General features: G+C 45.7%; 1 protein-coding gene across 1 annotated transcript in view; it reads right to left on the reverse strand.

Moving 5' to 3' along the window:
• The window catches only part of EFCAB6 (EF-hand calcium binding domain 6), a 157,965-nt gene that overhangs the window by 23,238 nt on the left and 108,315 nt on the right, over positions 1-26,412 (reverse strand). Inside the window, exons 22-25 of the mRNA XM_054037841.1 lie at positions 20,733-20,888; positions 17,173-17,368; positions 9,828-10,016; positions 533-745 (exon numbers count right to left, since the gene is read on the reverse strand). Coding sequence (XP_053893816.1) covers positions 533-745; positions 9,828-10,016; positions 17,173-17,368; positions 20,733-20,888 — 754 coding nt within the window. The remainder of the gene's footprint in view (positions 1-532; positions 746-9,827; positions 10,017-17,172; positions 17,369-20,732; positions 20,889-26,412) is intronic.

Raw genomic sequence — 26,412 nt, forward strand, 5'->3', positions numbered from 1 at the left:
TAAATCAATAGAAGTTGTGACCATATATTTTAGGGAAAAACTGGACCCAATGGACCAAGTTCTCCTTTCAGCTACACGCGTGCTATTCCCGCTGACTTCAATGAAAGCTGCACTGTATATCTGAGAACAGAATTTAACCAGTGGAGATCCTGTTGAGGGACCAGAAATGAATGGTTATGCAACAAAGACAGACAGAATCCTTATCAGGACTGTAGGCCTAAGAGTGTGCCTAAAGATTTGTGCAACTGACATTTGAATTTATTCTGCTGGTATCCTAATATAGGTATGCACTACGTACTGCTTACCTTTAGGGAGCTTGCAATTATTGTAGTTCACATACATACTCAGATATTATTGAAAAAGCAATCCCTCATAATTGCAGCAATAAATATTTATGAAATAATATTCTCCAATCCTTTTTGTTTTGCACCAAAAATATCAGGTTACTTGCATATATACACTAGCATGTATATCCCTATACTCTATGCCAATCTAGTTAGTTGTACACTTAAATAATCAATACTTTTCTTACTTGTTCATCTGTCAGAAGCAGAAAGTGACGGTTGCAAATACCCCGGAAGTCCTCTTTTGATACTGTATTAACTTTCTCACAATCGATATCTTTAAACTCTTGTGCAATGGTGTTAAAGCGAGCAGTCACTACTTCTTGTATACGTGTAAGGATATCTTTCTTTGACAGCTCCTGAGAAGATTTAGGCTGAGCGACTTTCTGCCCTTCCTCAGTCTAGACAGAACATACACTCAAAATCAGTGATGGATTCACAGAATAAATTATAAATCATGGTGCGGCCTGCAGCCAGTCATAGTGGGGAAAGTCTATGGAGAAGGCAGCCGTATAGTTCAATCTATTCCAAGTAATGCTCGCATATACCATGAAAGAGAAAAAGGGTCATGTTAAAAAGAACAAAAATCTAAATTGACATAACATAAAGGGTGAAACTTAAGCCAATAAAAGCAAAGAAATTCAAAGCTGAGTTTTACAGAGGTCTAAAAAAATGTCTGAGCTTAGGGTAGCATATCCTCAACCTCTGATGAAGGTGCCACTGGTTACAAACTACAACATCCCATTATGAATTCTAAACATTCTTGATAATACTTTATCTTGAAAAAGTAACGTATAAACTTGAAACCATGTCTGCTGTAAAAAATTGGTCAAAAGAAAAATGGTATATTGCAGAATAACCCTAGATAGAGTTTCCATCTTGTATATATCATTGTATTTACTACTGTATGCTTTTGTGGGCAAACCATGGGTCAGATCCTCAGTTAATGGAGCTATGCTGGTTGACATCAGCTGAGGATCTGGCCCCTACTGTAATCGAGTGATAAAATACAAGATTAAAACTTTTTATGTAACCATGGAATCTTTTAAACATAGTCCTAAAATCAAAATTTGCTATCAGATGAGGTGGAGAATGCTTTGCTGGTCATTTGAGCACTAATACACAAGCATTTCCAACCAATTACAAGCCTAGACAGCTAACTCAGCTGCTCCCACACATCTTATTGAAAAGCACTCTTCCCACAAATTAATAGAACGATGCATTTTGTTGTAGTAACTGACAGACCAATCTTGATCCCAGTTGTCATGGATCTCTAGGGCACGTAAGACCCTCAGACTCTGTAAACTGTACAATGGTATACTCAATGCTAGTAAAAGTTAGCTCGGTGTGCAAAGTTCATTGCCTCAGTGGTTATTTGGCCCATACACTGTCTTTGGCCCATACACATTCTTTAAAGTTCCCCCAGATTCCTTTAGGAAAGCCAGTGAAGCACCCATGTCTTTCTGGACTTCGGAGAGGCACTGTCCATGCTCAGCACCTTCCCAGCATCTGACTGCCATATGAGACAATCATGTGGGCCCTGCTACTCCAGTATCTAGGAAAGAATTTGGCAGCCCATGTACGTGCTTCATGGGTGCCCTAGAGCGGTGCTTCCTCCTTAGGAGTTTTCTGGGCTGCAGAATCCATGCAATCTGCAGAGCTCCTGGGTCCGGGCTTGGGCTCTGAAATCCTAGAGGAGGTTCGTGAAGCAAACTGCAATTAATAGTGGCAAATCAGTATACAAAATAGTACTTGTTCCTATCTAGCACTTTTCATTAATAATCCAAAAGCATATTACTGATATGAACTATGCTGCCCAGCTGCTCTCTATTATCCCCTTTTATACAGTTGGGTAAACTCAGTTACAGAAAGGTTAAGAGACTTACTACAAGTTAGTGGGAGAGCTAGGAAAAGTATCCAGGACTCCTGACTCCCAGTCCAATTTTTTAAGCATTGGACCACAACTCCACTGTATAAAGCATTTAGATATATTCAAGGTGGGACAATGAGATGTTTATTATAGATTGTCATAGCTGGTGCATTAAGTTGTAATTTTTTCAGATTTTCCAGTTGTCAGTGTGAGCTTTGCAAACAGATTTAGTAGCCCTCTTTTTTGTTGCTGTTATTCTAATTTTCCTTAACATTAAGATGGATCGAGTCTTATGTAAAACAAAATTACATGAAAGTTCTTGAAATAAATAAGGAAAGCTAGCCTTCCAAAATGTGTCATTCTCTCAAACACTCCCAAACAGTTAGATTTTTACTAATAATGTCCTTTGCCTTATTACAATAATTAAAAACAAAAGTGCAGTGCTTTGCCGTTTTCAGAATGTTAGAAACCTAGAAAGATCTATTGTATAATGCCTGGCAGTCTTCATTCCCTAACAGCAGCATGGACTCAATTCAGTGTCTGTATGCATAATTCCACTTCTCATATTTCTTCTCTTAATAATACAGCTGTAATTCTTACCCTGCGGGTACATTTTATGTAAAGTGTGGTTAATATTGAAAAAGTGTTATTTGCATCTGAAGATAGTGGTGTCTTTTCTGATTAGGTGACAGGTTTCTTGTAGTTATGGAAGAAACATATTTTCTTTTCCATTCAGTTATAATGATCATGTGAGAAGTGACAAGGAAACTAGAGTATAAGACCAAAAGCCATCTGTTTCTTTTTTTGGTATTTAGTATTGCTTAGAGTAGCAAAACTTGTACTTTTAAACTTATAAATGTATAAAATAAAATACTAACATTTAACATATTTTTAAGAAATGTCCTTGAATTAAAAATGGAAGTGTTTATAATAGCTTTTTTTTTTATATTAGCAGTACTTGCTAGCATAGCTATAGTAAAGACAGTTGCCATTTGTGTTATGAAAATCCTGCTTTCAAGAGTTTAGAAATTGCACTGGATTGAAGCTTGGCATGTAACCCTGAAAACAAAGTATTTCCTCTTTAAAAATAATTCAATTATTTTAAATATAACTCCATATTTTGTAGTCGCTGAAATTGAATTTATAAAGAAGACTTGGCTTCATCTAAAAACTGAAGTTTGCTGCTGCTTTTTAGAGGTAAAATTTGAAAGTGTTGAATAGGATTTTAGCTGCACAGTTTTAATTAATTTTAACTTTTTGAACATGTAACTCTTTGGCAGCAAAATGGACTTCTGTATTCTGTTGTTCATAAATTAATAACAAAACACAGCAGTTATTTACTCTGAAAACTGGCTACTCCAAATACATGTTTGGTGTGTTTTATTACTATGCATCAGTCTTCCACTATATCTACCCCACAGTGTAGATTTTCAGCTTGAAGAATGCTACTGATCTGAATAGGAGTTTAGATATAGTAATATGTACCAAGGGTTAACAGTGTGACAGATTTGAAAGTGATACACTGAAAATGAAAGTTTTATGCACCTCATACACTTGTTTTGAACCCAGTTGCACTGACACCCACCTACACATTCCGGCTTAGCAATGTCTGGATGCAGTATTACTACTATGGAAGATCAGATAAAAAAGAAACACAACCATTATACTAGAGACTTTAAAATAGGGGAAATAATTGACTATGGGCCCAATCCTGCCCTCCATTACAGTAAATGGGTACAATCCCTTTTTAAATTAATGAGATTTACACACAATCTGCTGAGTGCCTAAAATATTTTTACATAAGAAGAACATATTAATAGGTTTGGGCTAATCAGCCCTTATCTCATTCCTCATCCTCTGATGGAGTTGTCCCTGAACTCCTCTCTCACCTGAGGTAAGAGAACCCCAACTTCCTATAAGTTTAACTAAAATAATTATGGAATTAAATAACAATATTAGTCAAATTTTGCTCTTAATCCATTTTCAAAGCATTTACTATGGGCTAGATCATGTCACAATGATCTGCACCTGTAAAAGGAGGGGGATCAGCAACCTCTACTATGTTTTTTGACCACTAAGGGCTATCTAGAGGTTCAGGATAAGAATATGGAGGTGTTGGGCAGGCAGGGGGTGAAATTGTAGGTAGGTGGAAGATGAGCTTTGCCTCACTTAGCAGCTTGTAGGAATGCCACTGGAATGTTCATGCAATCTGAGGTTGTACTAATTCTCCCGCAGTGGCCTCTCAACCCTGGAGAACCCCCTGGCTCTTTAAGGAGGTCTGGGGGAATGGAGGCTGCCACAATGAAGATAAACCTTGTGAGTGCCAATGTTGCCAGGAAAGGAAGCCCCAGAGCCAGTGGAGTAGCTAATTGCAGAAGCCCTGACCTGTTGGGGGTCATAGGGAAGAATTCTGTCTTCCTAAGCACTACACAGGTCCTCTGAACAAGGGCTATTGCCCAGAGGTCAAGGTCATTTGATAAAACAATATCTGAACTAACATGATAGACTAGATGGTTCTCAAATCTCATACCTTTGTGTTTATGTATGCATAGGATTAATATACCTGTTTCACCACTCCATTAACCTCATTATACTGGTGTAACTTCCAAGTTACACCAGCATAAACCCCCTTTAAAAAAGTAGTTTTTTGGGTTTGTCCAGAGACAGTTTTTATAGCTGTGCAACTCTTCCCTCCAGATTCTCCCTCTCTTCTCCAGCATTTCTCTGTCTCCCCTCTCCGTCCATTGTGAACCCTGCTTGTTGCCCCTGAATCTCTCTTTCTAGCTCTTTCATAACCTCTCTCCTCTTCTTTTCCTGCCTTATGGGTAGTGAAATCTCTTATGCGGACCCTGTCAGTCACCTCCACCTGTCCTGGAATCCTCAAGGCCCAACATTCTGCCGGCCAGCTTTAAAAGGGTCATCAAGGTAAGAGGGGTGAACTTTTAGAAATCTTCCATACAGGTAAAAACACTGAGTGAGATTAAGGCTAGCTGGACCTTTGGTCTGACCCAGTACGGCCATTCTTATATATGTTTTCACTTTTCCTCCCTGCAAATCACTTTACTAGTTCAGCAGATCTTCATATATTTTATCCAGGGCCTGATCTTGGTCAAATGAAGTTCCCATGAGGTAAATCCTGAGTGGTGCATTACTCCCTTCTTCTAATGTAGGGGAGCTCCAACCTGGCCCTATTAGCCCTGAGACTGGCAGGCCAGCACAGAAGGAGTCGTGGAGCATATCCTCAGCTTCTCCATGGTCTAGACCAGTGGTTCTCAACCCACAGCCTGCAGGCAGCCCAATCAGCACACAGCTGAGGCCCATGTGACATCCTCAGGGCTGTAACTAGGGTGGGGTGGAAGGGGCATTTGCCCCAGGCACAGAGCTGGCATGAGGATGCAAAAATGGGGTGATGCAGGATTGGGCCCAGCATCAGCACCCTCCCCTAGCAGGATCAGGCCCACCAGGATCAACCCTCCCCTGGCAGGATTGGGCCCAGCAGTATTGGCAGGAGGCCAGGGTGCTCAGTGCCCCCACACTCTGCCAGTCCAGTGACCCGGCTGGAGCAGGCTCCCGGCACTAGGACTGCAGCAGCAGGGGAGCAGGGTGGGCTGCACGGCTGATCTACCTGCAGCCGAGGTAGGAGGCCAGCGGGGGAGGGGAGGGAGGTACAGGGGGCTAGGGTCATGGGGGGTGAAGGGAGGAGGTGCAGGGGGCTAGGACTGCATGGAGACGGGTGCAGCTGGTGCATGGGGCACAGATTTGGGGGGGGATGGGACTGGTGGCAGTCCCTGGATGGGGGAACTAGATACTGGGGCAAAGTCCATGGATGGAGAAGTTGAGTGCTAGGAGCCAGTCCTTGGGGTGGGGGTGGAGGGTGCTGGGGGAGTTGCCGGGGGGCAGTCCCTGGGTGGGGGACTGGATCCTGGAGGGGGAAGTCCCTAGGGGAGCTGTTCTGCTGTGGACAAGGTATCCTGTCTCTGCTGGGCAGGCATGTGTGCCAGCCCAGTGTTGGGGAGATCTGGATGCTGGGGGGACAATCCCAGGGGGGGTTGGGTGATGGGGGGCATTCCCTGGCTAGGGGGGCAGTTTGAGGAAGGGCTGGGAGACAGTTCCTAGCTGGGGGGATTGGAGGGGCTGGGTTCCTGGGTGTCTGGGTGCCTGGGGTAGTCTCTGGCTGTGGGGATGGCACACCACAATGGGTAGGGCTCCCCATCTTTGCAGGCAGACTCCGCAGCCATGCTCTCTGGGTGCTCAGCCCAGCCACACCACCCTGGCAGCAAATTAATTAACAATTAATTAATTTTAACAGTTAATGTTTTGACTTATTTTGCTAATTTAAAATGCTCTTGGTAGACATTTGCCAGTGTTGAAATGAAAGTTACTATATCGATTTGATTCACGTTGCTATCATATAACAAATACTAAACCTTCTTTTTTGTAGATGTTCAGGTAGTATACATATTGTGTGGACACGGCTCACGTAACACATAGAGAGCTGCGTATGTGCCCACAGTGGTAAATAGTCCACTGGTCTGGACACTTTACTAAAGGCCTGAAGACGTGTTCTTCGTTGGTTAGCAGTATCACAACATAAAATGTGACCTCTTTCTCAGTTATTGCTGTACCATCCGCTCACTTTTAGGTAGTTGCTTAGTAATATCAGAGGTAAATGACCCAATCAGAATTCTCTCTCACCTCCTTATCTTTATCACACTTCAGTCATAGTGCTTAAAATGCTTTACATTTCTTTAATCTTATTTTTGACAGTATACTCATGCACCTCTACAGAAAACTCTGATTCAGTTGACATCTCACTCATCTACATTAGATCAGACCTATTGTTGTTTGTATTATAGAGAATTAATCAGAATATAAATCTCATTAGCATACATCAAAACCATCCAAAGACCCTAACGATGAATAAAATTTTGAAATAATTTCCCCAAGATGTTCTCACCTCCTCTTATTCAGCAGTTTTCTAAGCATAAAATATATCTTAAACCTGTATAGCTTCTGGGCTTGTAAATGTTTGCCTTGGTGGTTGAGGGTTTTATTTATGAGGTGCCATTTGAGACAAAAGTCATCCCAGGCCCATATTTTACTAGTTCAGTAAATTTTCCATACTCTAATGATCAAGCTGAATACTTTACTACTCACTTTTGCATATATTTCAGTGATCAAGTTGTATAACATAATAAGATTTCATAATGTGCTTGAATGAGTTGCATACCTCATTAATTTAGCTACATACTTTAAAAGTCAAAATTATTGCATATTTGGAAGAGGTGAATAGTTTAATGATCAGCCTCCCCTTGCAACTTGTGCTCCAGCCCAGATATGAGTGTGGGCCCACAGCGGGATGAAATTGCAAAGGCACAGAATTTTCATTTGAACTCAAATTGAAAACATCAGATTTGATGGGATCTAGAAGCTGATACTAAGGATCTGGTTCATATTACTTTTAAACAAAATTCTCCCATCTGGAGAGATTTGGAATTTTACTGATGGTTTTTATCTCATCTATCCCACACACAGCACATTCAAGTGCCAGAAAAATATTGATTCACTGAGAAAAAATGCTGTTCAAACAGAAGCAATTTAAGGTTCAATCTTGTGAAACACTAAGCACCTCCAGCAAGATATTGAGCATCTTAATTTCCTGCTGAAGTAATTGGCGTAGCAACTTCCAGGAGTTACTCAGCATCTTGAAAGATTCAGCACTAAAGAAGTTTCTGATGCAGAATTAGTCTTGTTAAGGGCCTGATCCTGTGAGATGCTGAGCTTTTTCAACATGAGTTAAGGAGGGTGGCCCCTTGGAGGCTCAAGATATACCAGAAACAACCCTAGGTATCAAAAATAGTTATCTAATGTTAAAGCTTGCTAAAGGACCATTATTGCCGCATACAAATACACTCGTAAAACTAATACATTATTGGGTCTGGATTAACAGAGGTGTGAATAAGGTGTTTTAATTCTATGCATACATGAACACAAATGTATCGAATCTGAGAACCCCAGATAGTTAGGATATCATTTTGCTAATATGATGAAAATGTAAATATTTAAAAATCTTATTTTTTTAAAAAAGTGTAATTAAAACTACTTTTACTCTACCCATACTTAACTAAGCTTTTCATGCCATTACGGACAGAGTAACAGACACAATACTATAAATGTAAATGCTAAATTTACAGACAGTAAAATGTGTTAAACTATGGACACAGTTGCACTTATAATAAACCCTAGAGTGAATCTAAATATTCCTATTGACAACTGACATATACATATTACAAACATTTTGAAGCTGTTTGTGGGTTCTCCTTCATTTGAAAATTGCAGTCCTTTTCTTCCTCTTAAGAAAGAAACTAATCCTGCTATTCTTTAATGCCTAACAGACTTTTTGATTTGGAATATAAACAGACACAAAGTAGAAATCTCATTGGTTTTTCAGTTGCTACATTATGACATAATATTTAATTACCATATAGTTCTGTATGAATTTGTTTTGCACAACATTCTATTATTGCCATGGTAATAAAGTAAAAAGGCTTTTTATATGGTTTTCCACTGGATGACAATTTTTTTTTCATTTTATTGTCCTGCAAGCATATATTTTGCAAATAAAACTGTCGCTGCTTTTTAAGGCATAAGATGCAAGTTATTCTATTTTGTTTAAGGACTACTATATTAACTGATACAAATAGTTTTTGATTTTCTTGGCCAAATTTAGAAGTGAACTGCAACGGGGCATAATTTAGCCTCCCTTGCACTCAGTTAGACTTACTTACAGCCATTTATCATTCTGTAAGGGAGTCTATGGTAGGACATGCAAAGCAACTGGAAGAAGGTGTAGGAATGTGGAAATTAAATAGAATGGAAACCTCTGTATACCGTCTTTACCTGCTCTTAATGCCTACATTTGGGTAGGGGGGGACAGGGAGGTTCCAAATTGTTAAGCGGGTCTGAGTGTAAATCAAGGTCCTCGTCCTACGTCTGTGTAGAGTCCCATTAACTTCAGTGGAGTCTATGTGGGTGTAAGTGTCAGATAACATGACTGGGCCACAATTAAATGTAAGTGAATCTTGAGTGAGGCTAAGTTTGTGTAACACACTCATTGAGGGTGTCAGAAGTTGTAAATTTCACCAATTGAAATTTCCTTTATACTTATTAAACTCACCTCTGAATTTGGCCCTCTGTGGTGTATACATTCCACTCCCATTTTAATACATTTGTTCAGAGTAAAACATTGGATTAATCACTGAAAAAATGAATGAATTAAATAAGCCTGTTCAAGACCCAAAATCAGTCATCTTACTAGTTACTCTATTCTAGCAAAGCCCTCTGTTCCCATGGAGTGACTTGCAGAATCAATGCCATAATTTGCTAATTCTAATGAATGTTCTTTCTTATATGAGAGACCCTATTCACTTGTCCTTACTCATTGCTTACTCAACAGAAATTCCCAACATCCCATTGACTGCAAGAGATATTTGATGGGAGAAGCTGCACCTGACCATTTATTTAGAATTAGCAAGCTTATTGAATTCATTCATTTCAAGGCATTTGAGTTCATTTTTAAAAGAAATAGCTTACAGCTTGGTAGCTAGACTTACCTCTAAGAGGAGATTAATATTTTTCAGGAAAAATTTCCAGTCTATTGTATGATTTTCATAAATCCTTAGCTTCTTGAGTAGGTGCCTGAATTGCCTGTCCGATAGTTTAAAGCAGAAATGGTCAAGTACCTGGCGGAATTCCAGTGCTTTAATTGCCCCAGTGCCTTCTTTATCAAACAGAGAAAATGCCTGAGAAAGCAAAAAGGAATGTTACTTTAAAAACACTGAATATTTCAGAAGAGATTTATCTTTAGCATGGCCATTACTGGATGGCTACATTGTATAGATAAAGGCATATGTGATATGTATTCCTCTTATCTGCAGGTATTTTAGATGTGAAGAAATGAAAGAAGTTTACGATTTTATTGAAACCCCACTGGAAATGAAAAGTTTATCATTGTCTTGAGATCCAGCAAGTTTAAAAATCAACCAAATTTATCCTATATTTTTGTGTATTAAATAAATATTTTTTTCCTCCAATCAATAGACTCTTCCAAAAAATAAGCATTCAGTGAGAACAGACAGACATTTTATATTTGATTGCTTGGATGCCCAAATATACAGCCCAGGTACAAGTTAACATGAATTCCTATCAGCCAAACAAGAAAGGATACAAACAAAAATGTTTCAGACATCCACCCCCTGTAGAGTTCCCCCATAGAGAAAATTTGTTTCCTTTCTCCCAGCAGATGGAAACTTTTGACTGGCTAAGCTAATGTTGCCTTTTTCCATTCTCACCCCTCCAAAGCACTCTGTGGGAAAGATCTCCATTCTCAGTATCTCTTGGAGATGCAGAGGTCAACCTGTGAGCAAATAACCTCTCATCTTGGTTTCCACATTCTTGCTCTTCCAGGCATTAGGGTTGCCATCTGTCCAGGTTTTCCTAGTTTCATTCCTTTTTTGAAGGTAACTGTCCTGGGAAATCTGGAAGGGTGCTCAGTACACACTGTCATCTGTCCAGTTTTATAGGCACAGGATCTTCTCGGATGTTCCAGTTTTTTGTACTTTAGAGGTGGCAACTCTATGAGTTCCCAAAGACTCTTTCCATAGGAAATGTATTAGACTGAATTCTGCTTCAGAAGCAGACACTGAAGAGAGTGCAAAGAACCAGGAGAGGCATCGAATGCTGTAAGCAACTGGTGCAGTGAGAGTGGATACTGGAGTGTAGGGGAGTCTCTGTGTGTGGAGCACTGTGACTCCACTCAACTAACAACCACTCACCCAACTTTATCTTTGCCCCCTTGTTTTGTTTTACAATAGAAATATGCAGTTGAATATATAAACATTGATTTTACATATGTAAATGTTTTGTACAAATTTGAAAGGAATATAGTCCTAGTCAAAGTTCTATAGGTTCACAATTTACACATACCTAATTCATTTGGTGGGGGCTTGTAGTCTTATTGAAAACCCGAGAGGTGGGCGGGCGCAAGCCCGCCCACTTCTAAAGGCCCCTCCCCCAGCCCAGCGGGAGGGACCACTGGACCCAGGGACCAAATGAACGTGGGGGACAACAAATGAGAAAACCAGGGAGTGAGGTGAAGGTCATAGGTTTAAAATGACAGTACCGGATGGGGACACCGAGCAGAGAACCCCGGACAGCGCCCACTGCTCCTCAAAGCTGTCCAGGGAGCCAGCGGACGCTGCCCAGTGAAACTCTGCCAGGACACGTGAAACTAGGGAGGAACGGAAATAGGCCCCACAGTCGCAGAGCACCCCCTCATCCAGCATCCTCCTCCTGGTAGTGTAGATGGAGAGCTTGGCCAGGACCAGGAGGAGGTTGACGAGGAGGTCTCACAACTTTGTGGGGCCACAGATAGGGTGAGCGAAAAGGAACAGGTGCGGGGAAAAGTGCAGCCAGAATCTCAACAAGAGGTTCTGGAGGAGCCAGAATAGGGGTTGCAACCTGGTGCATTCGAGATAGGCGTGCGCTAAGTTCTCCCTCACGCCGCAAAAGGGGCAGGCCTCGGGTATGGGTGTGAACTGCGCCAGGTACACGCCCATGCTCACAGCTCCGTGAAGGAGCCGCCAACCGATGTCCCCGGTGGGCCGTGGAACCAAGGTGGAATAGAGGCTGGCCCACTGGGGCTCCTCATCCTCTTTAGGTAGAAGACAGTCCCGCCATTTGGTGTCGGGGTGGGATGCGAGGGTGAGGAAATGCAGCATGTGGAGCATGAGCATGTACAGTTGGTCTCTAGGCGCAGTTCGGAACTGGACCGGCTGCAGGGTACGCAGCCAGCTTGGAGTGTGGGAACGGTGAGGCCGGGAGGGGCTCGCTCGTGGAACAGGGGCTGAATAACAATGTCCGGAGGTCCCGGGGTGAGGGGTGGGCAGGGAGCGCCCCCTCACAGGGCCCACTGCAGGAAGATGAGAGAAATGGGTGACAAGGCGGCCTACACCTCCTGAGTATGCGCGCAGGGGGGTCATAAGGGTGGAGAGCCCCATGCACCCACCGAGCACATGGGGATCCACCCAGTCCCCCCTGTTGTAGTCCAGGTCTCCGACCCTAGTGGTTTCTGCCAGGACCAACCTCTGGCGCACCGAGGGAGACTCCGCCACCTGCACACGCAGATCGGGGTTGTGTAGCTGGGGCTCCGTGAGGAGGTCCGCCCCCTCAGTGGCCACAAAGGACCTGGTCACCAAAAAAAGCTTCCAGGTCTGGAGGAGGTCCTGGTAGAAGACCGGCAGCTCTGAGAGGTCTCGTGGAAGACCCCTCAGATGGACCAAAAAGAGCCGCCAGTCGTATCGGAGCCCTCGGAGGCGGCAGAGGAAGGCGTGCGCCAACGTGCTCCATGCCGGACTACCTGCACCGTAAAGGAGTCACTGCAGGGCCTGGCTGCGAAGGCAGACCAGGCCCTGCCCTCCCTCCTCCAGGGGAAGACTCAAAACCCCTGCAGGGACCCAGTGCAGCCCCGGCCAGAAGAACTCCAGGACTGTCCTCTGGAGCCTGGCCAGGGTCCCCGAGGCCGGGCTCAGGGTGATGAACCGGTGCCAGAGCATGGACAGGACGAGCTGGTTTAGCACTAACGCCCTCCCTCGCAGGGAGAGACACCGGAGAAGTCCTGTCCATCTCCGCAGCCACTCACCCACCCTGGCCTCCAAATCCTGCCAGTTCGCCGGCAAAGAAGGATGCGTGGCGCACAGATAAACGCCGAGATAGAGCAGCGGACCCGCGCTCCACCGGATGGCTTGACGCGCGGGTGGGAGGGCGCTCGCCTGCCACCCGTCCCCAACCACCAGGCCAGAGCTCTTGACCCAGTTGACCCGGGCGGAGGAGGCTGCCAAATAAACGGCCTGGCAGGCCTCCACCCGCACCAGGTTGCCCGGGTCCTGGACCACGAGGAGCACGTTGTCGGCGTACACTGACAGGACCAGCCGCAGCTCCGGCTCCTGAAGCACCAACCCTGTCAACCTCCGGCAGAGGAGACAGAGGAAGGGCTCGATTGCCAGAGCGTACAGCTAGCCCGAGAGGGGGCACCCCTGCCATACTCCCCGGCTGAAGCTGACCGGCTCGGTCAGGGTCCAATTGAGCCTGACCAGACACTCCGCCTCAGCGTACAGCACCTGGAGGAAGCCCATGAACTGGGGCCCGAAGCCGAACGCCTGCAGAGTGCCCAGGAGATAGCCGTGGTCCATCCTGTCAAACGCCTTCTCCTGGTCCAGGGTCAGGAGGGCGAACGACAGACCATCCCTACGCCTCAGCTCCAAGAGGTCCCGGACCAAATACAAGTTATGGAAAATGGTCTGGCCCGGGACGGTGTACGTCTGGTCGGGATGGACCACGTCCGCCAGCACGGACCCCAGCCACAGCGAGATGGCCTTCGCTACGACCTTATAGGCCGTGCTGAGGAGCGAGACGGGACACCAGTTCCGTAGGTTGCGGAGGTCCCCCTTCTTCGGCAATAAGGCGAGCTCGGCTCGCCTGCATGAGAGAGGGAGGACCCTGCTTTGCAAGGACTTGGCCCAGACGGTGACGAGGTCTGGGCTGAGGATGTCCCAGAACATGCGGTAGAACTCCACGGTCAACCCGTCCATGCCCGGAGATTTGTTGGTGGGCATGAGACAGAGGACTCCCGAGAGCTCGGCTAGAGAGAGAGGCAGCTCCAGCCGGTCTCGGTCACCTGCGCTGACCATAGGGAGCCCGGTCCAGAGCACTCTGCAGGCTTTGGCGTTGGTTGGATCCGGGGAGAAAAGGCTGGCGTATAAGGCCCTGGCCCTTCCACGCATCTCCTCCGGATCCGTGAGGGGGGCACCGTCCTCCGCCAGGAGGCAGGTGACATGCTTTTTAGCCCCCGTCTTTTTCTCCAGGGTGTAGAAGAAGCTGGAGCCGCGATCCATCTCCCGAAGGAGATGGATGCGGGATCGAGCAAAGGCACCCCGGGCCCGATAGTCCTCCAGGGCCCTGAGCTCCTCCCGCTTCTCCCGGTAGGCTGCACAGAGGGGTGGATCCTTGGGGCTGGAAGCCAGATGCCTCTCTAGCTCTAAGACCTCCCGCTCCAACTGCCCTATCACCGCATCCCTCTGCCGGCTGCCGCCCCGGGAGTAGTCATGGCAGAAGAGCCGTGCGCGCACCTTCCCCACATCCCACCGCCTCGCCGAGGGAAGGGTACGCCGCTGTCCCCGCCAGGCCAGCCAGAACTCCCGGAAGGAGACCACAATGCCCACGTCCTCCGGCAAGCTGTTGTTAAAATGCCAATAGGCCGGCCCCAGCCTCTCCGAACTGAGAGAGGCCGTCACGGTCACCAGGTGGTGATCCGAGAATGGGGCTGGCTGGATGCTGGAGGTGTGGGCCCGTGCCAGATAGAAACATGAGAAATAAATGCGGTCCAATCAGGAGTGGCGTGACCGATCCTCCTCCACCCGGACATAGGTGAAGGCGGTGTTGTCGTCCGGGTGGTGGTCACACCAGACATCCACCAGGGAGTGATGATCCACCATCTCCCTGAGGACACCTGCGGCCACCTGGGAATTCTCGACTCCTGGCACTCGTGAGGATCCAGGGTGCCAAGGAAGGCCGACACCTGCCGATAGAAACGCACTCATTCCGGGCCTGTGTTCAGGGTGTAAACATTGACCAGGTTTAATATCAGCCCCTCCACACAGGCCCAGACATGCAGCAGGTGACCCAGCACAACCTTGGCGACCCCCAGCACCTCGGGCCGTAGCTCGGGGGAGAACAGGGTGGCCACCCCAGCTGAGCGGGTGCCAAGGTGGCTAAAATATACCCCGTCCCCCCACTCCAGCCGCCAGCTAGCCTCAACGGCTGGAGCCATGTGGGTCTCCTGCAGGAAGAGCACAGAGTATCCCCCCTCCCGAAGGAAGGAGAGCACCTGGCTCCTGCAGAGACCCACCCTACAGCCCCGGGTGTTTAAGGAGGCAAAGATGACAGCTTTCTTAGGGAGGGCTGGGGCGGATCCTCATGGGCAGGGTGATCGACAGCCTCCAGCACTCCCCGCAACAACCCATGTTCGACCCCAAAGGTCATGAGGGAGTTGCGGAACTTGCGGGCCCGCCGGTAGGCCGCGATGTCCTGCCTCTCGGTCCCTCTCCCCTCCCCCAAAAGGGCCCTCGTGGCCCGGAGGACACAATGGCAGTCCCCCCAGCACTGGAGAGCAAGCTGCACCTTGCTCTTTGAGCCACAGGTGTCCTTCAGGAAGCGGCGCAGCTCATCCCTCAGCGCAGAGGGGGATGCAGCGGCCAATCCGCCGCCGTCCTCCGGTGGGGCTCCCAAGAGATCTTTGTGGACCACGGAGATGGGCAAACAAGAGGCCGAGCCCCTGCACTGCTGCGCCGGGCAGCCCGTCTCCATCCCCGGCAAGGAAGGGGGCAGCGGAGGGAATAGTGCAGCCCCCATCATGTCGGGAAGGGGAGACACGAAAACCGGCCCCTGAGGATTGTCCGTGGATAGCGGGAATGAGACAACCTCAGGGGCGGCAGTCGAATGGGAAGTGGAGAGGGGACAGGCGATGCTTTGGGGGCAGGATCAGGGGCAGGATCTGGAACAAGGGCAGGAGGAGGGGCAGGAATGGGAACAGGGACTGGGACTGGGACAGGAGAGGGGACAGGAGTAGGGGCAGGGGCAGTAACGGGAGCGGGGACAGAAACGGATACATGGTCCCCAGCAGCTGAGCAGCTGGGGTGCGGCTCCTCTTGACCAGGACTCAGGGCAAAAGGGGGGCCTTCGCCGACGTCGGGCACGGGCGTCACTGCAAGAGCATCACCCGCAGCCACGGCGTCAGGCATGGGGGAGTCATCAGCTGGGCCCCCTCCGGAGGGGAGGCTAACCGCTCCGTGCGGGTGGTAGAGTGTGCACCCACAGGCTCAGGGCTCGGCCGCTCGAGATCGGCTGTCACCCCGAGGGGCTCGGCGGCCTCACATGGGAAGGCATCTGTGGCGGGGCTGACAGGTAGAGCCAGGGGCACCCCAAGGATAAGTGCAGGGGCTTCAACATGGTGTGAGGGGCAGGGAGGAGGAGGGGGCAGTGGGGCTAAACCACCGCCCAGATCGAGGCCTGCTGCCGGGGGGTTGTCCTCCCTCTGGGTGACAGGGGTCAGACCCACAGCCTTGACCTCCTCAAATATTGAGGTGAACTCAGTCCCCTCGGCCCCAGCAACCTCCCTGCCAGTCACAGAGACAACAATTGCCCTGGTATCTGTGGCGGCGGGGGACACAGGTGGTATAGGGACCATGGGAACTTCCACCGAAGCCTCCTCGGGGGGGACTCGACAAGGGGGGCAGGATCCCCTCCATCTACTACATAGTTTCCATAGCTGGTGCCTCCTGCTGGGCACCGTCCGGGTGAGGCAGGCTGCAGGGGGGAAGGGGCAAACTAACACAGGAGAACCGGGGGGCACAGCAGGGAGGGGACCCCACCAGCCAAATGCAGCTGGGGGGATAGGGTAAGCTGGAGAGCGACGCGGGCTCAGATGCCAACCAAGGGCAAGACAACGGGTGGGACACCACCAGGAGAGGGCGCTCCACTAGACTGAGCTAATTCCCGAAGGTAACCAGCAGGAGGCGCTGGGTGGTGAGTCCCAACCCTGTCACAGGGCTCTAAGATCCTGTTTTCCCCTTTTACTCACCAACCTCTATCCTCACATGGCCATCTGCTGCAGAGTTGTCATTGCTACGTCATGTAACCACCACAGGTTGATGCTGCAAAAATGCTATAGAAAGTGCTTTCTCTGATGGGGGCCGACCATGCTACTTTTATAGTTATCCCCACTCTTGCTGGCCTGGGATTGGGGAACCCCACTTAGCAGCAGAAATGCTTCTAGACAGCTGGGCTAGTCCCCATCCAAGCATAAAGAAGTGAAATGAAATGTTATGTCCACATGTAACCTACCTTGTATAACAAATCATAAGAAGATGTAACTATTTCTTTTATCTTAATTAGGGTCTTTTCTAAGCTGAGCATTGCAAAGCTTGCAGGTGGTGCAGCATGCTTTTGTCTCTTCTGGTATTTAGATGCTCTGCCATCATCAATCGCTCTCAGGAAATCAAAATAAGAGAGCTTGCTGTCATGAATACTGATTCCTAAACTAAGAGAAAAAGCAGAATAGTATATCAACATTTTGTAAAAAAAGTATATCACTACTACAACTGCTACTAATTTATTATTATTTGTATTGTGGAAGTGAGACCCAGGTCTGGGCCAGGACCCCACTGTGGTAGGTGCTGTACAAACACAGAACAAAAAGATAGTCCCTGCCCCAATTTTGCACTTTGCAAAGTGCCTTTCATTCCAGGATCTAAACGTGCTGTTAAAGTATAACATAAATCTCACAGTATCCCATGAAGTTTTGCTATCCCAGTATTACAGAAAAGGAAACTGAGGCAAAGAGCGATTACTGGGCTGACTTTTAAAAGTGCTGAGTCCCTGCAGTTCCTGTGGGCTTCCGTGGGAGTTGTGGCTGCTCAGCATCTCTGAAAATCAAGCCCTAAGGTATGGCTACACTGCTGGTGGGAGGGAGCCTCCCAGCCTAGGGACACAGATTTGAGCTAGCTCAAGCTCGGGCGCTAAACAAAGCACTGTGGGCACTGAGGCTCTAGCAAAGCCTCGGGATAGCCACCCAAGCTCGAACATAGGGGGTCAGGTGGGCTTGAGAGCATGAACCACTGCCCGAGCCGCAAAGTCCACACTGCTGCTTTTAGTATGCTAGCTTGCTGCCAGCTGCTGTGTGGACATATCCTTAGTGACTTCCCCAAAATCACAGTGTGCCAGCTGCAGACGGAATCCAGAGTTCTGGTTCCTGGCCTCCTGCTATAAACACTGGATGAACTGCCTTCTATTCATCACATGGTAGGAAACTAGATCAATTTCCATGCAAAGCTTTTCTTGAGTTTATAACTGAAGGGCTCGACTGGCCCCTGCATTTGCGCTCCACTGGGCACAGGGTGGCAGGCTATCAGGGAACAATGTACAGCTCCTGATCCTGCACGAGCCTGGCTCTGGTATCCATGAGAGCAACATAATGGCTGCTCTAACCTAAGCCACTGGCATAAGGTGTCTGGGGGATGTGGAGGACTGGTGTAATGAAGTTCCCCTTCACTATTCCTCTGATACACGCCGTTCCTCCCTTGGCACATCCACTGAGTTGAAGGGTGATATGTCTGGCCCAGCAGATGCCATCTCCAACCAATGAAGAGTTCCCCTCCACAAGGGGAATTTGCTGCTAAGATTTCATGGTCAGGTTGCACTGGAGAGTCTGGCCTGAAGTCTCTCAAATCTCCTCTCAGACCTTTTAAATATCTGCTTGCCAACTGTAATATCTGGTAGATCACAGAGACTATGGAGTTTTGTACTTCATCATATAAGAAATTCAGTGAGCTGCACATCTAAATATAGATAGCTCCAGGTATAAACAGTGAATACATTTTTGCGTCAAATATCAGCATGGGGAAAGAGGAGTTCTAACATATGATTTTGAGGTTTTTTTGCGGAGGAATTTGTTACAAAACCAAATTCATTTTTACTCAAGGATGTTTCACCACATAAGATGAGAATTAAGTCATGATTTACATATGGAGAGAAACTGCAAAAATAAGGGTTGTTTAGTACAGGAAGGAGAAGAGTTGGGGGAAGCGGATTGGAATTATTTTATTTATTTATTTATTCCACTGCCCCATCAGACAAGAACATTCAATTAAATGATATCAAGTAGATTTAAAACAATCAGAGAAAAAACCTGTGGAATTCATTACCATAGTAAATCATAGCATCAAAGGGCAGATTCTGCTCAGCTACCCCAGTGGAAATTCAGTGTAGTCAGCTTATGGAATTTATTACCATCAAAACTCAGTCAGAGAGATTCTGCTCACTTAACCTGGTGCAATCCGTTGGCTCCATTGGAATTATTCCAGATTTACACTGGGGGTAACTGAGATCAGGATCTCGCTCAGAGACTGTACAGGGAGTTTTAATAGGCCTAGATAATTTTATGACCAGTAATCACATCTGTTGACACTATGCATGCTTTGATAGAGGTAAGCAAATCTCATACCACAGGGGCCAGGGAGGACTTTTTCTGTCCTGCATTCAGCATTGCACCCTTTGCTACGGAAATTTAATGGCTAAAGTATGCTCTGAAGCATCAAGAACTTGCCAGTGCCAGAGTGGATTGCCCTATAGTCTGACCAGCATGGTGAATCTTATATTCTATATGTGAAAGTGAATTACTGTAATGTACTTTTGTCATCTTTTTTCACAGAGAAAAAGGACCATCACCAATCACCAGAATATCCTCTTAATAGAATGTCTAATTATTGAGGAGAGCCAGTTAAACAAAAAGGAAGCTTTATAAAAAGAGGCTGGAACAGAAATTAACCATAGACCCAATATCCGTTACTAAGAAAAATACATTCAAGAGCCCTGATTTTGTGTCTTGCAGCTGCACAGCACTCCCACATATTACCAATGTCAAGCTGGCTCCAATACTGGAGACGCTGTGCAAAAGGAAATAATCAACACCATTTCAGCAGAGAAATAAATTGCCAAGTTGGTATTAAAATTTTAGTAATAAAACCAAATGCAAATGCTAATCTACTCTGTATTATTTAGAAAAGTCTGTTTTGGATCTAGAAAGGAATAATCTGAACAAAATTACAATGAATGGAGGTGTTTATCATCAAGAGGTCTTTGAAGAAGAAACAAGCAGAAGATTCTTATTAGGGTTTCCATTCATAAAAAGTTGATCACTCAACAAAAGGTGAACTGAGAAAAGATTTTGTAATTTCTTTTTAAAGAGTCTGGTCTAACAGTGTTATGAGAACATAATGCAGTGCCACATAGGGATGTCACTTCTGTGGCTTGTGACGTGCAGAAAGCTATGGATATCTTCTACTAGATCAGGTCCTTTGTGTTCTATAGACCTTATAAAGAGATTCTATTTCTTGATATTACTTGATGATATTAAGACACAATACAGAATGTATGCCTTTGCATAGCAGTAGCATTTGAAAATTAATACTTTTTAACCCAATATGATTAAATTTTTGGTTTTGCAGGGTTTTTCCTCCCACTCTTTTTTGTTTAATTAAATAAAACTACTAATTTAATTACAAATTTTAAAATACACTAAAAACCTGACCTATTTTCAGATCTGCTTAATTTCCTCAAATAATCAGCTTGATTTCAAAAGCCTTTAAGTTGTTACAACATTAATGTTATGAGGATGACAGAGTAAATTAATCTGTTTTTAATTTTATCTAAAAATCAATTACCACCCTATTTATGCTCAGAATCAACCTTGATCGAGCATAGCGCTTCAGCACATGGGTACCTTTAAGTATGTGTGTAATTGCATGGGCTTTAATAAGACTACTTATTTTCTTAAAGTAAAGTGCATACTTAAGTCCTTTATTGGCTTGGGACAAAAGAGAGACCTATGATATAATTATAAAAACCTGTTTAGAAGACTGGTGAACTGTTCATCATCAAGATAATAGTTGAATTCTTGCAGCATCCTGCGTAGGTCATCTACTGTTATATAGCCATCTTTATTTTTATCCAGTCTATAAAAGGCCTTGTTGAAGTCTTGGAAGTAGTCCCTAAATTTATCCCTGAAAGAGAGCAGCTGTTTGTTTTAGTTCTCCTGTTAAATATTAGAAAAATAAATACAAATATACAAAAATAAAAGGCAGAGCAAGAATCTCAGTTTCCTTGCATTTGTTAACTTGGTATCATTTGTCCAAAGAGTGATACAAAAATTATTAGGATGTCTAATTTTCAAAAACCACTTTTAAATTTGCTCAAGCAATTTCAGGGTTAAACCACCCAGATATATGTGTACAAATGACATTTGGATTTGTAAATCAATTAGTTAGATGGTTTAACTACCTGCTTTTGACCATTCAAAATTAAAGATACAAAATCTAGATCCCTCTTTGAAAACCTGGCCCTAAAGAAGATATACAATGTTTAATATAGCTGTTATGACAATTGACTTCCAGCAAATTACCCTCTGCAATATTGGGCTGATAAAACTTTAACAAGAACAGAAAGTCTTGCTGTTTAATTGGAATTATTATATCAGAGCAAGAACTATACTATTTTAGGGACAGAGCCAAAACTGACTGAAGTCAATGGAAAAACTCCCAGTGATTTCACTGGGCTTTGGATGAGTTCATTAGAGCTGCTACCAGGTATTTAAAACATCATCTGATTCTTCACAGATTAATCAGTTCAGACCCAAGACTCGTTTCTCCCCCATTTATTTTGTCATTTTCATCCCAGAGAAGTTGGGGATCTTTTGAATACCTTTTGGAGCCCAGGCATCACCCCTCGCTTTCCCTTTACTCTTAGTTTAACACCAACCTGTCCATACTTTACTGCTGCCTCCACAACCTATCACTGACTCTCAACTGGCTGGAGGAGTCACTAAAGATGAATGCAAAGTTTAAAATAAATGAGAATTATGGCCAGATGTAGATTATGAAACACCGATCAGGCATGTAGTGTCAGAATGTGACGGGCTCTTACAGAGGTGCATGGATGGAGAGCACTAAGGGTATTTCCTGCCTTGCTTGACACATGTTAAGGGCCAGCCACAACTGCAGGCTGGATGGAGGAAGTGGGGGCCAGTATGGTCTACGTCTCCATACTGGCCTTCAAAGCAAGGTAGGTGCATCAGGGAATCCTTTAGGCTGCTGCCACCTGCTAATACAGCCTGCACCCCCTCAAGGGTGCTCAATGAGGAATCCCTCCCCATGAGACAGTGCGGCTCCACACTGCCCACAATGAAAGGCTGTACTTTAAAGGCACCATGAGGCCCTTAATCTATCACAACAGCACCATTATTTTGGAATCCTTTACAGGGGTATGTTACATTCCGACCCATGCTGCTAAATGATAGCTCTTCATCACCACTATTATCTTCCACTTAAACCTTCAAAATGAAAGTAAAGGAAGATGTAAAATCAAAACAGCTTTTGAGATTCATATTTTTAGAAAATTGAGGCATTCATCATTTCTTGGACTGAGTAATGGTTTCCAAGCAGTAATTATTCCACTTGCAGCAGTAAATATGTGCACTGAGTAAATGAGGATTTAAACTATGGATACAGCTATGCTGCCAAAAAATAATCTTGTCTTGCAAATGTTTTGTATTTCTCTTGAAGCGCTGGAGAGCTGCTGCTCAATGTCTGTTTCTAATTTGGGGTATTTGTTCCTGTGAGTTAAAACAAAACCAAAAAAATTATATATCCAGCATTATATTTTGAATGTTAAGATGCTCAGAGTCCTTGTCAGTTTTACTGTGTCTAATCACAGGGCACTAAAACTGCTACAAAGAATTTAGGGTGAAATTCACAACACTTTCAGAAAGCCAGAGTAAATGGGCTGTGTAAACTAGCCTGAGCCAGGCTTGGACAGATGGAAGGAATGCAATTCCCAACCCTCAGGGAGTGAGGTAAGGGCGAGGACCATTGTATACCATCTGTGTTGGATTTTGTAGCCACTGGAACCACTAAATCCTGTAGCCATTGTATCTGGCCTCCCTCCACCTTCAAATGCCTTTATGCTGACCAACATGGTGGAATGGGCATTGTACCCAGCTCTGCTGCCCATGACCCTCTCATGAAGGGGAACATTGGTGGTTCTGCTGGATCACTGCCTTCCATTGTGTCTATACACACAATGCACTTCATTTTTAAAGCAATGACTCCAACCTGTGGCTCAAGAGACACTTACAGCCTTCCTATGTAAAACTTGAGGCGTCCAGGGGTCTGGGTTCAACTCTTCTTGCACTGCTTGCTTTCAGACAGAGCAAAGTGAATGTGAAGGACCAGTGAGTGTGCAGAGCAAACAGACTGGAATTGCTACCGGAGGATAACTCCCGGCAGTCAGGATATAGGCAAGGAAAGCGACAGAGAATAAGGACATGGTCAATGAAATTAAAAGGTGTGAAACTTAAGGTTGATAAAAGGAAACACTTTTTCACATTGCTTGTGATTGAACTGTGGAACTCATTGCACACAGGGAGTCACTGAGGCCAAGAACATAACAAGATTCAAAAAAGGGACTGGACATTTATATGGGTATCAAAAATATCCAGAGTTATAATAATTAATAACAAAAATTGTAGAAGGGATATTAAACCTCATGCTTCAGGTCTTAAGCCAATCTCTAGCTATTAGAAATTGGGATAAAATCTAATGAGGGAGGGGCTGCTAACATCTTTCTCTGAAGCATCTAGACCCAGATCCACAAAGATATTTAGCTGCCAAAACTCCAGATTTAGTTTTAGGCACCACTGCAACCCCCCAAACTGGTGTTTGGCTGCTGCCTGACCCTATGGACAGCTAAACTCACTCAGCACCTAAAAGTTGGCAGTAAAGGTTCCCCAGGGTCCTATGTTTTTGCCTCTGGGCGTGCCTACTGCTGCCTCATGCTAGGCATCTGGATGCCTATCTCTTGCCCAAGCTCCACAACAATCCATGAACTGGAGGAAAATAGATGAGAGAACCAGAGGAGCACCTGTGGGCCCAAACGAATAAGTGTACTCAGAGGCTGCCTGCCAGATCAGATCCCATTCAAAATCTGGCGAGAGGATGAAGTGATCCCCACCTTGCAACTTTGATCTTGGTGGTTAGAGCATTCATGCAGGATGTGGGAGACCCACGTTCAATCCTCCCTCTGCCTAAAACAGAGAGAGGATTTAAACAGGGGTTCCCAGCACTAATCACAAGGCTATGGGATATAGCCTTCAGTCTCTCCTGTTGAAGCTGTTCCATTGTGTATGACTAATTAAAGAGTCACTGGAGCAAGGAGACTGGACTCTAAGGGTACATCTACACTACGGGGGGAGTTGATTTAAGATACGCAAATTCAGCTACATGAATAGCGTAGCTGAATTCGACGTATCGCAGCCGACTTACCCCGCTGTGAGGACGGCGGCAAAATCGACTTCCGCGGCTTTCTGTTGACGGCGCTTACTCCCACCTCCGCTGGTGGAGTAAGAGCGCCGATTCGGGGATCGATTGTCGTGTCCCGACGGGACACGATAAATCGATCCCCGAGAGGTCGATTTCTACCCGCCGATTTAGGCGGGTAGTGTAGACCTAGCCCAAGTCTCCCACCACTTAGGAGGGTGCCTTAATTACAAGGCTATAGAGTCATCTCTCATGACCCAGCAACTCTTTCAGTATTTATCCAAGGTGGAACAGCTTTAGCAGGAGAGATTGAGGGAGCCCCACACCAGAATATCCCATTGCTCAGTGGTTAGAGCATTCTCCTGAAAGGTGGCAGGCAGATCCCTGTTCACAGCCTTTCTCCCCACCTGGGAGAGGTGGGTCTCTCACAGCCCCGCTGAGTGCTTTAACCCACTGGGCTACAAGTTATAAGGTGGTTAGATGCCTGTCTCACTGCTTCTCACATGTCTTAGGCACCTAAGCCATCTGACTCCTGGCTGTGGATCACTAGCAGAGACAGGTGCCTCCCAGCAGCCTGGCCTAAAGCACCAGTCTCCCTCAGAGGGGTGGGGTTTATGACACACCACTCTCATCAGCATCTCCCACTGGCTAACTTAGGAGGGTCCCTGCCTAGCATGCTGGCTTTTGTGGTTTGCATTCTTAGGCACCTCCGTCTCCCCATGAATTGTATGGGGAGCCTGGGCACCTAACTTAGGCTTTCCAGATCACAGTGTTGTTCCTGTGATTTTCCAGGTGCCTAGAAGTTAGGCATTAAAATCCTCTGCATCACAATGACTAAGTCCCTTTGTGGATTTGGGCTCTAGTTCTGGCCACTGGCCCAGGCAGGATACTCGACTAGATGGATCTTGGGATTCCATCTAATATGGCAATTCCTATGAGAGGAGGACTAAACAATCACAGTGCAATGGCCTAGTGTGTTTTCTAATGCGAATGGTATTTTTGTGATAATATCACAAAATGAGATGATTCAGAACAATGCAAATATTGCGGTGTGTGTCCAAATATCACACCCCAATTACTTTGTGGCCCTCTATGACTTCAATCACTGTCTTGGACGGTGGACCCACACTGCAGAGCTCCGACTTGCAGCACGGGCCTCTTCATTATTGGTAGCATTTTTTTATTATTTGTATTGCAATAGCATCTAGAGGCCAAGGTCCCCTTGTGTGTGGCAAACATACAACAAAGAGACAGACCCTGACCAAAAGAGCTTGCAAGAGACAAGAGACTACAGGTGGACATGACAGAAGAACTTCAGGTAATAGTCTAATAAGCAGCGATTGCAGCACACCACCTGCCAAACCAGCTCTGTGGCATATTATGTAGTCTTTCACTGATGCCAATGGGAGTTCCATTACGTAATGAGTGCACAACATGACTCAGAGATCCACAATGCAGGAAAGAGATCTGCAATGCAGATCAGAGAGGAGAGTTTTGCCCTTAATTTTTAAATTCCTGCCTGGGCCACAGTAAAATATATTAAAAAAGGGGAGGAAACAATAGCTTAGCTAGCATTTTTCTCCTTTTTTTCTGTTATGTTGTCTTTTACCTTCTGAGCAAAGAATGATTTCTCCCCCTTTGTCTGGAAGACAATGTGGCTTGTCTTGGTTTACTTTATTGTGGATACATCCCCTTCATTGATGATGTGAGCAGGAGGTATTACTATTAATAATAATACTTCGTTAGCACCCACAAAATGCTAGATGCTTTCCTAACCTAAATAAAGCAAGGCCTCTGCTCTCAAGAGCTTACACACACACACTCTCTCTCTCTCTCTCTCCAAAACAACCAATGGCTGGAGGGGAGGGGAAATGAGAAAAACAAATAAGTAATGAGGCCAGGTGGTGATTGACCATAACCTGAAAATACATAGCTTTAATGGCATTGTAAGAGGGCAACAGGATTCTCCTGTTGCCTCGCTCTGTTGACAGTACTGGAACTCTACAGGGAGCTGCAGGTTAATTCCTTCAGACTCATTGGGGCAAATGGGGATCATTAGATTCTCCTCTGAGTCCAAGGGAGATGGGAATAGCCTAGGGTGACCAGATGTCCTGATTTTATAGGGACAGTCCTGATTTTTGGGTCTTTTTCTTATATAGGCTCCTATTATCCCCCACCCCCGTCCCGATTTTTCACACTTGCTGTCTGGTCACCC

Source organism: Malaclemys terrapin, chromosome 1 (genome assembly GCF_027887155.1).
Source record: "Malaclemys terrapin pileata isolate rMalTer1 chromosome 1, rMalTer1.hap1, whole genome shotgun sequence".
Lineage (NCBI taxonomy): Eukaryota > Metazoa > Chordata > Testudines > Emydidae > Malaclemys > Malaclemys terrapin.